The 13,924-nt window shown below is 39.9% G+C and overlaps 1 protein-coding gene across 3 annotated transcripts in view; it reads left to right on the forward strand.

Annotated features, from left to right (window-relative positions):
• MACROD2 (mono-ADP ribosylhydrolase 2) overlaps positions 1-13,924 on the forward strand; it is an 848,490-nt gene that overhangs the window by 763,428 nt on the left and 71,138 nt on the right. For all 3 annotated transcript variants that reach the window (XM_032684589.1, XM_032684588.1, XM_032684590.1), the window contains exon 10: positions 9,459-9,500. In XM_032684589.1, the coding sequence (XP_032540480.1) occupies positions 9,459-9,500 (42 nt within the window). The remainder of the gene's footprint in view (positions 1-9,458; positions 9,501-13,924) is intronic.

Genomic DNA, 13,924 nt, shown 5'->3' on the forward strand with positions numbered 1-13,924 from the left:
ATAGCCCAGCCATTCTCCCTTCAGCTGTGTTGGAACATTCTCTCTGCTTAATCTGAGAGAATGTCTTGCTACATATCTTTCAGGCAAATAAAATATCCATGCCTGCAGTTCTGGCTCAGACGTGTAGTTCTTACATCGCTGGATTCATTGCTACTACTAGTATGAGTGAGCTTTCCGGGAACAGAGCTGATACTCAGACCATTTTTTTTGTCTTGGAATGCATTGTTTCTTCTAATAGAATTCTACATGAAGCCCAGACACTGGACATTACTTTTATTGCTAAATATATATATATATATTTATAAGACTGACCAGGAAATGGTATAAAACCAATCCCCCTTGAAAAGCTAGATTTACCAACATTTACCTTACAGTGATAGCTACTTCTAGGATGCTATTTGCAGGAGGAAAATTAAGAGTATTTGTAAACAGTTGCCAGCTGGAGGCAAAGATACCTTTTTTTTCTTTTTTCCCTTCTGTATACTGTGTAAACCAAGCTACTTAATATGTCAGACAGATAATCTTGTAAGGACCTTTGGCAAATGCTTTTTTTTCGTGGTGGCTGTCGTATATTATGAAAGGTTTATCTTCAATTGTAATGTTTAAAGTATTTCTAAATCTACCACCTGTTATCACTGGATTGAAGAGGAGAACCATTTTTTCTGAAAATGTTCTTTAGGCAAAAATAATGCTATAAGGGGGACCATCCTGTGAAGCTGCAGCACTCAAGGTTATATTACTTCTCGCTACTTTAAACAGGGTAACAAAATTACTTCACTAAAGCATTGCAAAAATTGTTAGAGAGGGGACAGGTTTGCACTTTTATTACACCAGTTGATAGACAGAAGATACAGACTTTTAGACTTGTGTCCTTTCAGAGCTAGTGAAAGGATGCTGAACCCAAGAGGTTGTTCTTTTTTTTTTTTTTTAAGCCGTATCAGTTGGTGTTAGGAAAAATAGAGAGAAATTGCTTCATCTTTAGAAAACTTCGTCTCCCCTCTATTTCAGGTTATGACATTTAATGTGTTTTCTGCTTTCATCCTGGTTGATGAAAACATTGTCCCCCCTACCCAAACCATATGGAGAAGAGCTACTGCCTTATATTAATTCTTCTGTTACTTCAGGAGGATGCACAGCATCCTGCTTGTGCATAAATGTGCAAATATATTACAATTGCAGAGGAAATTCATTGTTAAGAGATCTCCCAGGCTTGGAATCAAATTGGAAACTGTCTAAATGGCTGAATGAAGGGCTTTGTATTAAAAAGGCAGATCCCTGCACTAATACGTGAGCGAACTCCTAAACAGGGATTGTAATTTCTGTACTGGTATTGAGAAGCATCTCCCTCTCCACTAACCATGGCAGACTGCACTGGGGCTGGAGCAGTCCTCCCTGTGAGCAAAGGAGTCATAAGTTAGCCTTTAGTAAGTAATCCTGTATCAAATGGGTAATTTGTTTGATAAATTTGGCCTCTCTATTTGCATTTGCAGTGTTCATGAGCCGATTCGTTTCCTTAATTCATCACCTGAATGTATTCCACAAAATATTTTTCATGGGCTTTATTTTATTCTGTGGATAGGTGCCAGGCAGTTTACTGGAAGTGCCTGATCTCCTTTATGGGAGGTTTCACCTGGGCAGTGATTTGCCTTGTAAGTCACAAGGCTCTGGTTTTTCTGATTGGTTCAGGCTGGTGTACAAAGACCACCAGGGCTCAAAGCTCCCTGGAAATGGACCTTAGGGAGTAATATTTGGGGGAATTTGATATCACTGTGACCTCCTCCTCCTGCTCAGTGAGGGCCATCCTAAAGGTTTTGGTTGCAGCTGCTGTTCCCATTTCCATGGAGGTTTTCCCACTTCTCATATTCAGAGCTGATTCAGTGCTTTCTCAGGCTGAAACTACAAGCAGTCAGACCATCATCTTCCTCTCTTCCCTGCTTTCCCTCACAAAGCTTGCAAGGTGCTGTTTGCTGGAAGGAGCCAAATGCATTTCACTTCTCTGACCCTGCAGTTCTGATGGAGCTGCAATCCCTATGCTATTGTATTGGGATGCCCAGGGATCTCTGATTTCTCTGCCCTGTGAAACTTTTGTCTTGCCTCTTGTAGGTCTTTCTTGGCTTTTCAGGTGGTGAATATGCAATGAGATGGTGTATGACCATCGTATGTACGAAGCCATTGAGAGCATGCCAGGGTACCTCTCAGTATTTATGCATTCACAGCAATCTAACCTGCTCTGGACTCCATGCCAGCATTTAATGATTAGAAATCTGGGGAGGAAATCTTGTGTTAAAGGCAGAGACGAGTGAGAATGTTTCAGTGGGTGTCAGACAGCCGCTGCCACAGCTTGAGCAGGGTATGAACAGGCAGTGGGACCATAACCTATAAAAGTGCTGTTGTAAGGAGATTTTGCTTTTGCTTTGCTAAATGGAGCCTCCTCTTCTTTGCTCCAGTAGCATTTTGTAGACATTTTCCTTGTCTCCTTTTGTGAGACTGACAACAGAGCCTGCAATCAATCCAGAAGTCTGGGGAAATGGCTGTTTCTATGTATTTGCCCACTCACTCCAAATCCCTGCATTCTAGTTCCTGGGAGACACCTGGATAGGGGCTGCATTGAAACAACAAAGTGTCAGGTGGATGAGGATGTCCTTGAAGGCGCAGAGGTCGTGCAGATACAAGTACCAGGCTGCTGTGTGTGATAACAGTGTGGGAGAGCACAGGGAAGATGACGAGCATGGTAATTAAAAAGGTGAATACAGAGCAGTTATTTACCATCTCTTGTAACACAAGAAGTTCAAGGTGTCCCAGGAAATGATGAAACAGGATGGAAACAAGCAAAAGGAAGTAGTTTTTCACCCAACACACAGTTAGGATCTAAGAATGTTTGCTATGAGGTGCTATAGAGCCTCTAGGTCTTAAATATAGTTAAAAAGAGGATTAGCTCCACCAACAAAGGACTGTCCAATGACAGATATTAGTCACCATGGCCTATGTGTAACCTTAGGCTGAGGGAGAGACTGGTGTAAGGGGAGGGAAGTGTTGTTGGGGAGGGAAGGCTGTTGCCTTCTGTACTTGGCCCTTCGCACGCGAATGCCTGGCAACAGAAAATAAACAAGCAGAGGCTTTTTCTTGTTAATACCTTCTGTGAATACATCTTTGGTCAGGGATCTTTTCTTCCTGCTCTGTTGCATGTTGTAGTATCTCATGTAAAGGATTCCAAATGCATTTTATGTTATCATCCAAAATATCCTGTCCTCTCTGGCCACGGACACTGAGTGACTTCAGGTACTCAAGTGCTTCTGTTTTCAAAGGATGCAGTTAAATTTGGGTTTGTTCCATGTGATTACCTCTGCCTTAGGTTGCTGATGAGATTTTGTTAGAAGCTTGTATTTGGAAATGTAGCACCACATGCAAAATATACCACTTTGTGTGTGACTACTGCATAAACATCCAATTTAGCACTTGTGTAAACAAAACCTGGTTATTTTCAGTATTTCAGGGCCAAGAGGAAATAAGGAAGTTTTGCAATAGGCTCTTTTTTAAAACCTGATACCTATTTTCCCAAGGAGTGCCTCATTCCTTTTGTGTAAAGTAGAAGCATCTGGGAAATAGAAATCCAAATCTGATCCTGTCTGCGAGCACCATTTCCTGCACTGGAACAAGGTTGTCCAGTTCCCTCACAGTGGGATCAGCAGCTACTGCATAGCCCTTATGTGCAGCTGAGGCTCATATGGGTATATGTATTTTACAGCAGATCAAGTGATATGGTACATAAAAGAGGCCATCTATGTGGTGACAAAATAAAAAAACACCAGTGCCTAACTTCTTAGGAGATTGGTACTAAGGGTTTCTATTTGATATGCCTTCAAAAGCTACAAACACATTTTACATTCTGTGAGGCTCCGGTGTTGTGGGACTGGTGTAACTAAGCAACACGGGAAGGAAAACACCACTAGTGCTACAGTATGTCCAGGATACATGGAGTATATCCGTGAAAGTTTCTTTATAATTAGACTAAAAAATTTGATTAAACTCACCCAGTGTCAGGTGGAGGCTTATATAGTGCCTGGATTTCATGATTAAAGGATACAAATGTTCAGAACCAAAAGAAGTCCTATTTTTTCTTCCAAAGCAGAAGAATCACTTTTTTCCTAAGGGCCCTTTTCTTTTTTTTCTTCTCCATCTTATGAGCACTGAGGATGAGGGAAAGCTTTATAGAAAATAGAACTTTTGACTAGTAAAGAAGAAAAGAGTCAAGCTTGGGTTTAGTTGATCTCATTGGCCAGACATTTCCAAATCTGCTTTTACTCAAAGAAAACATTGCCTTTTTCTGGGCTATTGTCTGTTACATTCTCCCAGTGGAGAATTGAATTGGAGGAATCAAAACAACCAAAAGAACTTGTGAGCTCCTAGGTTGTTGCAAGCCTCATATAGATATATTTGGGCTTCATGAAACCTTCTTGTGTTCTTGTGGGGTTTACTGGGGTACACCAACATTGACTCTTAGATTGAGGAGGACACAGAGCCTGTACACTGTTGTGAAACTCCTTTTAGGTATCAGAAGTGGTTGTCAGCAAAGAAAAAGAAGTTATTTTCAACTAGTAGGGATTGTAAACAGACATAAGACACATGATTGTAAAGCTCGCTAAGGGTATGAAGATGATCATGTAGTCAGGTAGGTAAAGCTTTGGGATAAAGTTTAGGAAAGGTGTGAGAGAGAAATGTGGAGAGTGAGAATCTGCTTGATCTTTTCAGCTGCTGGAAGCCTGATGTTTTCATGGTTTAGGTGGTTTGCATCAGGCAAGTATCCTGGCCCACAACACTGCCTGCTCTGAGGCTGGACACAAGAAGCTTTTCAAGACTGACCCAAAATGGGATCCATTTCCTCAGAAGTGTGAGACTGTTTCTCATCTGCTGTTGTTCCAGTGGAAACTGTGCAGGCAGATCATGGAATACCTGCTAGGGAAATGCTTGACAGCAGGAACTTTCCCAGCCAGACCCCTATGGGGGGAGGAGCTCAGCTACAGCTCAGGAGGATGGCTGTAGCTCTCAGTACTGAAAGGTTTTTACGGGTTTTTTTGTTTGTTTGGGGTTTTTTAAGGCAGCTTGTCACTTCAGCCTCCTGTATAGCTCTGCCCATCTCATTGCTCTGTTTTCCAGAGCGTGTTCCCAACAAAGCTGCAGAGGGGATTTGGTCCAGTCCCACAGTGCCTTTCCAGCTCTCCCCTGGTTATGGTCAGTATATGGAGCCACGCTTGCAAGGAGGAGCAGACTGAGACACATGGGTTGGCTGGGAACCGAGAAATATCTGGAAGTCAGGAAACAGCAGAAAATGCTGAGAAAAGGAACAAATCCTGAAGGATGAGACTGGGCTGCCGAGGAAAGGTTAGAGGAAGGCAGGGAAGAGCCAGCAGCATGCAGCCTGGGATACAGGACCTGAATGCAGATGAAGTAGCAGCCTCCTGCAGTGTAGAGCTGGCTCTGGTGTAAGAGCTCCTCAATGCATGCACAGTTAAAAATAAAAGGTGTTTGTGCAGCGCTGGCTCTCCGTGTGCTGACATGAAGGAGAATGCAAATGGAAGCGTTAGCAACAAGGAGGAGGCGGTTTAATGGCTTTGGGGATTAGCAGCGGTATTTAGAGCCTTTCACCTCTCTGTTCCTAACATAAATCTTAACACAGATTGATGGTTTTAGCCATCTGGCTTGTGTTTGCTTGTATACCACGACTAGGGAGACAGAGAAAGAACCTGACCAGCAAGGCAAAAGGAAAAAGAAAGGATCTGACAGAAGAAGGCATCCTTTTCTCCAGTGTCAGTAAGAGCAGATAGGGTGCAATTATTCTATTTCCCAGAGCTCAGCAGGTAACAAGGGAGAGGGAAATGGAAGAGTCACAGGCATCACTTTGGTACATGACCCCACCAGGGAGCCTGTGACTTACACAGATGTGTATGCTCTGAGCAACTTGCTCCCAAATGTGAAGCTCTTTGATCTTTAGAGATATAGTTACCCCAGGTAACTACCCTGGGAGTTAGAGGATGAGTTTCAATCATAGGTTGGCTTTCAAATGTAAATTATTTTGTACTTGAACAGTGGAAACTGTTCTCCCATACATCACCCATCTAATATCTTAAATTTATGTACTGCAGCCCAACTTAGAAGATGGAAAATTTTGTGCTCTCAGCCATATGACACATTGTAGATTAGAAGGTTTCCTTGTGTCCCAATCCTTCTAAATACTGATGTGACTTTTCTTGGGGATGGGCTGACCTTGCTGTTAGTTGAGTCACTGTCAGTTTTCCTCTCAATCCAGGCCGCAAGGTCTGTCATTACTTTTCCAGCAAGGTCATCTTGGTAGAGCTTCCCAAAATCTGAAGCTTTAATGGGGAAGCCATGTGGAAAGTCAGTGTTCTGCTTCTGCAACCAGAAGAATAACCAAGAGTGGGTAGATGTGTCTGCAAGACTAGAGCCTGTTTTCCTAGTCACTTATTTTTCAAGGGTGAGAGGTACAGAGAATCTCACCTCTGGTCTTTCCAATGGGGGATTTTGGACAAGAAATATTGACAATATGTCTTTAAGGAAGTGTTTGCTGCTGTCAAAGATTCACTCTTGGGTTCTTCTGTGGTTTTACTCAATTTTGCTTTGGGATTGACTGGTGCATATTTGGTGCATATTCCAAACCAAAGCAAACCTCTAGAGGGTCTCCTCTGGATAGGGTAAGAAAATATATAGGGAACAAAAAAACCAAACCAAACAAACAAAACTAGGTGTAACAAATCTAATTTATAGCAATCTTGGTACCAATTTTGCTTTCTATTAGGCATGTAGAGCTTCAGTAAAAAATATTTTTACTTTCTTTTATTTCTTCAGAACCAGTAACCAAGAAACTGCCTGTAATATTTTTTTGAGAGGGAAGGTGAATGAATTTTGGATATAGACTTCTAAAACACTGGGTTTTGTCTCAAATAATTGGTTTTGGCATGAGCTCTGTCAGCTAAACATGGTGTTTATCACTTCAGTCAACCACACCAAGGTCAGGGAAAGAGACTGCTTTCTATTTAACAGGGAAACACTTCCACCAGATGCATTAGTAGTGAGAGAGTAAGAATTATAGACACATGAAGTGGCTGGGGACTGCTGTGTGCCAAAGTGAAACTCAGATTCAGATTTAGATTGGGGTAAATTTTTCAAAGACATCACAATGACCCAGATATCACGTCATCAAGCAATTCAGAGCCCAACTTCTATTCTCAGAAATGATGTAGTGACTTCACTGCCTTTCAATGAACCTTAGGTTCCTTTTCCCAGAAAAAACCCCCAGCCTTTAATTCACAATTAGTTCACAAAAGCAGTCTTTGCCTCTTCGTAATTATATTGCATAATGACTTCCCTACTTTTTAATAACATCAGATTTCTTGTCTGTGTCCATTATCACCAGCTTAGAAGCTATTCTGTTGCTTTGGGAATTTTGTGTTCCAAGTCACTTACAGAACTATAATTAAGAACTTCCACGGAAGACCAGGTGATATATGTATGTTAAGATATTATATTCTGCTGATTTAATGTCAAGTCTTAGATTAATTTGAAATTTTGTCATGCTGGTTTCATTATAAACGCTTCCATGGAAAGAACATGTTATTGGAAACTGAATAATTAATAATCTCTATGTTAACCAAATGTTTTCTGAGTGGTTTGCTGAAGAATGTCAGAACTCCAGTTGAAAATCCTGGCTCCGTTGAAGTCAATGGCAGAATTCCTATGGGCTTTAACAAGAGCTTTCATTTTCTTATCTTAAAAATTACTTGTCAAAATTCCTTAAGGTTTCTGTGTACAAATTTACATTTGTGCAGTAGAGGCCTGTGTGCCTTTTTCACCTCCAAAACAGTTGTTTGCAGAATAAGGAAAAAGGAGGTAAGGTGTGCAGTGACTTTTTTCAGTCCTGATCCTTTGGGCCAGACTAAAGTGTATTCAAGAGAAATATAATTTATGTCATTTAGTGGCATCTGGAAGCTCAGCCCTCCAGATCATGAGTTGGAATGAGACAGAAGAGGGAGAAGGATAGATGCAGATCCATCTACTGTAGATTCAAAAACATCCATGAAAATTCTCACACTCAAGATTCTAATGCTTATAGAGAACGTAATTCCCAGAGGAGGTCTCTGTTATTAACCAGTTGTTTTATTCTCATACTAAAAGTTTCAGGCTCTAAATCACGATGAAAGCAAAGTTTAGTCCTCCTAGCCTTTGTCACAGCATTTGGATCTCAGCAGAGTTTATGGTGTAAATCAGGACCTAAATACTGCTGTTAGTTTCCATTACCATTGCTCATAATATTGCAAAGCTCCCTTTGGTTCAAATGGTGGTGGGTCATAACATGCACATGTGCAAGTTTGAAAGATGTTAAGATTTAGACACAAATTGTAGGCTTGCTGCACAATTTGCACATGCCCAAAGCATAGAGGCAAAATGGTTCGGGTTGAAAGGGAAATTAAAGACCATCTGGTTCCAACCCCCTGCTATGGGCGGGGACACCTTCCACTAGACCAGGTTGCTCAGAGCTCCATCCAACCTGGTCTCGAACACTTCCAGGGATGGGGCAGCCACAGCTTCTCTGGGCAACCTGTGCCAGTGCCTCACCACCCTCACAGGGAAGAATTTCTTCCTAATATCTAAGTTAAATCTAATTTAAACCTGCCCGCTGTCAGTTTAAAGCATTCCCTCAATAAAAAAGTCCCCCACCAGCTCTATTCGAAGAACATAAATGGAGTCTATATGATCAAGAACATAGTTGACATAAACTTCTTTGATCAGTAAGCTCTCCATTAGATGATTAAGGCTCTGGAACACTGAATTACCAAGATGTTAACTAAAGCTAATAATTTTTTTTTCCCTCGGCAAAACAACTTGTGGTAAGAAATTATTTTGTTACCAGGATGCAAGTTTTTTGCAAAAGGAATCTGCCTTCTTTATCTGTCAGCTTAATGATTACAAGTGCTCTGTTCCTGGCTAGCCCAAGTTTGGTCTTCACAGAATCATTTTGGTCTTAAACCAAAGTCCTGTCTGGCAAATTTATAGTAATTCATGATATGGTATGACTTCTGGCAAGTTAGTCCTCTTCTTAGCGTAGCCAGTTGTTCTAAGGAAACAAAGCAAACTGAAACTTGTCAAGGAAACAAAAAACTCTGCTAGGAAAGGGAATGCAATTTCATTTTGTGCGTGTCTTATTTTCAGAATTCTGTAAATTATGCAGAATTTTATTCCTTGTCTTTATTCCCTGCATTTCCTGTATCTGGTAGTAACCAGTCTAGTGTAAGACCCTCCTTTTCCCATCCACCTCCAGATTTCACTGCAAAATGTTAAATGGGAGCAGGCGAACTAAGATATGGGCAATTTGAAACATGGAATATTTCATTCTAGATGTTTGCTGGTATTCTTAGTGACCATTTTCTTTCCATTTTTTTTGACAGATGATGCTGATGAAGAAGGGACTGAGCTGAGTGAAGAGACAGGTCAGTAAAGAATATTTTATGCTAAAATATATCCATTCTCCAAAGCATAAACCAAACTGAAAAAAATCTGGAAACTAATTGCCTTGGTTGAGATGCTGATCATCTATGGCCAATGTTATAACCGTCATCTCTAATTTTTAGCACAAAATTAGAGTAAACCATCCCTGAGAGTAAATAGTCCATGATAAGACTGGCTGAGACTACCTTTTTAATGTCATCATCTGTTATGAGCATCTGGGTTGCTTTTTATCAATGTCTAGTTTGAACATGAATGGGAAATAATTACAATTCTTCAGTTTCTTTGTCTGTAAGAAGGTGTGAATAGAGCAATTCTTGAGTCATTTGCCATTCTGATTAGTGGTCATGATTAGTTTGCAATGGAAACAGTAGCAAAATTCTCCCACGAACTCTTAAATACGTTGAACTTGGTTGGACAATATTTCAGAGAATTTTTTCCTCATCCTTCTAGTTTGCTGTATAAAACAAGTGTCAGTGTTTAGGGTTTGTGGATGCAGAGAGACTTGAAATGGAAATGGCTGTCATGTATAAGGGGAAGAAAGGGCCAAGGAACAGGAAAAGGAAAGGACAGAGGATTAGGTAACTGCCATGAGGACAAAAACTTCTTTTCAGAAGACTTCTGCTAGTTTTTTCTAGAGAGCTTCATCCACTTAATCTTCTTGATCAGGTTTTTTGTAACAGGCTTCCACCACAGCACACTGTGTTACTTTCCCTGCTGACCTCACCGAGAGCTTCTCAGTGAACATCTCCTGTTCCATATGGATTTCCGAGGACTGAAAGACCTCCTTTTATGTGCAGCATGCTCCTCTGCCTCTCCTCCCAAACCAGCTAGTACCCATCCTTGACAGCACCAGGCATGTGCACCATCCCCCTAGGTCTCTGTGACGCTGATCCCATTGTAGTCCAGTAACTGTGCAGGAACATCCAGTTCTCTTTATGAAAAAATATGGGATCAGAAAGGAGAACCACGTGGAGAAAGGCAGAGATACACCAGCCAGAAAACAGAGGTAAAAGCTTTTGAAGCAGTGTGCTGGCTGCTTAAATTGGCAAGATTGTCCTAAAGACAAATGGATTATGATGATTTATGCAACCAGGTAATTAGCTTAGAAATTAGAAAGACTTGAAGAATGGTGCGTATGCATAGATGTGAAAACATGGATATACATGGATAGATATGTGTTATGCTGATGGATTAGCACATTCTTTTATGGCTGTTCGGGCCTGTTGATTTTATTATATATAATTATAATTACTTTTTGGTGTCAAGATTACTGGATAGGAACTTTTAGAAATTTTAATACAATTAGTGTAATTGATATAGTTGTACGTACATATATAAAAGTAGAAAAATAAAGGCCGTCCTTATACAGCAAACATTTGCCAAAGATAATCCTACAGTTAAGTGTTCAGCATTCATCTAACATTTCCAAATACATTTTTTATAGTTATCATGGCATGTATACTTTTATAAGTGAATTTATTTTGCATTTTTGCCTTCTTGTTTTTATGGAGATTATGCAAATTACATTGGTGGAGACTTTTTTTAAAAAGCATTTTAAATTAGAATTAAAAAGAAGTTACAATTCCACTAATAGCCAGTCTCTTCTTTTTTGCCTTGTGTCTTTCACAGCTTCATTAATTTAGGTAAAACTACATAGCCACTCTGGGAAATTACCACTGAATTAAGTCATTTGAGGAAGATATTTCTCTACCTGTCTCTTTCTTTGTGTGTGTGAGATAGATGAGATCAAAACTGTCCTCACAGGTCTGCTGTGAGCTTTGTCAGCACATCCTTGATTAGTTCTTTATCAGTTGGTTATATTTTGGTAATCAGTGCCTTGGCTGTCAGCAATCAATGCCTACATGGCTAAAAATAAGTATCTTCTGTATATCTGCTCCAGTAGTGTTGCAGATATACAAAAGTTGTTCCATTTTGACCTATTTCTGTATGGCCTTTTTAATGATTGTAGGATGTGTTTACTGGAACTATAAATATATACATAATTTCTGCACTGAGGGGACTTCTCATTTTTATACTCAGATTTTTACCAGTTTGAAGGATATCTGCTTTTTAATGTTCAAAGGGGAAAATAGAGTAGTAACTTCTAGTCACCAAGATATTAATTGAATAATCATTCTTCATTCCACTTGACTTCATGGGTCATGACTGCAGCAGATGGAGTCAGCAGTTGGCACCAATACTGATGACCCTGATTTTTTGAGCTGCCCATATCCAATCTGCTTTGAGGCCTTTTCTCCAATTCTTGTGCTTATGGTGAAAAAGAAATATTCGATTCCTGGAGAGCGCATGTTGCAGAGTACATGCATGTGTAGGACCTTTGTCAGAGATTGAAATCTTCTAAATCTTACCTAAATTCCAGTGCCTCCAACTTCCTTTTGGCTGGCTGTTTCTGAGGGCCAACATTAAACCAAGAGAAATCATGGAGAAACACAGGGTCACAAACCCTTTGGAGAATGCAGTTGGATGATGAGGTGGAGGTTACAGAATCAGTCCTAGTTTAAACCTGGTTTCAAGAATTAGAGGAAAAAAACCTGATCCTGGTTTGGTGACAGCTGAAGTCAGTGGGAATAGGTCCACTGGCTTCAGTGCACACCAGATTAAGCCTTAGGAAAAGAGAATTAACTGGGAGTAAGGAATAACAGATGACCAAATATGAGTATTATTGAGTGATAGATGCATTATGAAAGTAATCTGTCTTATGTTTCTACCACCCTGAAGTGCAAATATCTCAGTACACACAGAAAGACCTTTCTTTCTATGATTCCTCTTAAAAATAAATAAGGGAATATCTCAATTACAGCTGCCAGATAATATCCATTAATATCTACATTAATGCTATCAAATCAACAACCACAAACGATCATTTTAGCAAGTTAATCACATAACGTCACTGCATATATTGGACATACTAGAATAAGACAAACATTTAAAAATGAAAATAATCCAGTCTCTTTAAATATACACACTCAACACCACTCTTTTAATGGCATTTGGCTCATGGGATTTTAACCCATCAGTCTGTTATTCTGGATGCTGTGTCTTGGAGCAGCTGCTGACTTAATGGCACCATTTAATTCGAAGTACTCTAATCTTATCATATGTCATGCAGTTGCTGTTAGAATGGTTTGAGTCAAAAGGACAGATAGAGTAATAGTGGGTACAAACCTGTGCAGTTCTGCATCTCAACTTTCTTTTGTAAATGATTTCCTGCATAAGCCAAGAGAAGGACCAGATGACCCAGTAATCTTGTCTACCTTTATCTTCAGTGATTTAACACTGCAGAGTCACAATGCTTTAATGTTTAAAGCTCTATTAAGAGGAGATTATTCTAAACTTTAACTTCTGAAGGACTTTGCTTTTATACCCATAGATCCACATATCCATGCCCAGAAGTGTGTGAAATAAACCCTAATACTGCCAGAATTATGGACTGCATGGGGAAATTACAGAAGCATGTGCTACTTAGGAGTTTCTTACACAATAGTATCACATTATTATGCACTGACATAAGTTAATTCTCTTACTTTTAAAAAAAGGGATTAATGAAAAAATAAACATGCAGGAAAGAGTTTCAGTTCCCAATCTGTATTCTTCCTCAGCCTGTTCAGCTTCACTCTCTGCCAGGTACCACAAACCTTTTGACCTCAGCTGTATGTCTGTTGCCACACTACTGTCATTTCCCATCAAATAGTTGTTCCTAATAAATGCCCTGCTGGTTATCCTGTTTCTATCCTGACCATCCTAATTAGCCACCTATGATTACTTACAAGCCACAGCCAGCTAGAACAGCAAGAGGAAGGATCTCATTCACACTAATGAGGAAAGCCCTGCTATAATCAGGCTGTATAAATACAGAATTTCTTTATTTGTTCCACTGTGTGCACACTCTTACACCTGGATATTGTTTTTTGGAGGAATAATCTCCATTTTCCTGAGATGAAAATAGCAATCACTTGCAACCAGGCAAATTTGCAAGTTGTGAGGGATTTTGGGAATAGGTTACTTGCAGACAGACTGTGAGACTTAAGTGACTTGTTGACACTCTGAATTATCCTATAAAGAAGAAACGTTTCTCCCAGTGGTAGAGCTCAGAAACCTTTTTGCACAAGTGATCACAATTAGAAAAGCTTTTAATATGATCAGTTCAGACACCTGTCTAGATGTGCTCTTTTTAATCAGAAATTTACAGACAAAATGCTGTAATATTTGGCTAACTGTTATGAAGGACATACATACAATTGGAGAGCTGAAAGGGTTAAGAGTTGTATTTTGAGCATGATAAAAAGATTTTATTTTGAAACCCACACAAGTCCTTTTCTGTCTCTGGAATGAGGGATTTCTGCAAAAAAGAAGCGAAATTGTGATTGAAATCTTGTTCTTCTGG

This window comes from Chiroxiphia lanceolata, chromosome 3 (genome assembly GCF_009829145.1).
Source record: "Chiroxiphia lanceolata isolate bChiLan1 chromosome 3, bChiLan1.pri, whole genome shotgun sequence".
In the NCBI taxonomy this organism is placed as follows: Eukaryota; Metazoa; Chordata; class Aves; order Passeriformes; family Pipridae; genus Chiroxiphia; species Chiroxiphia lanceolata.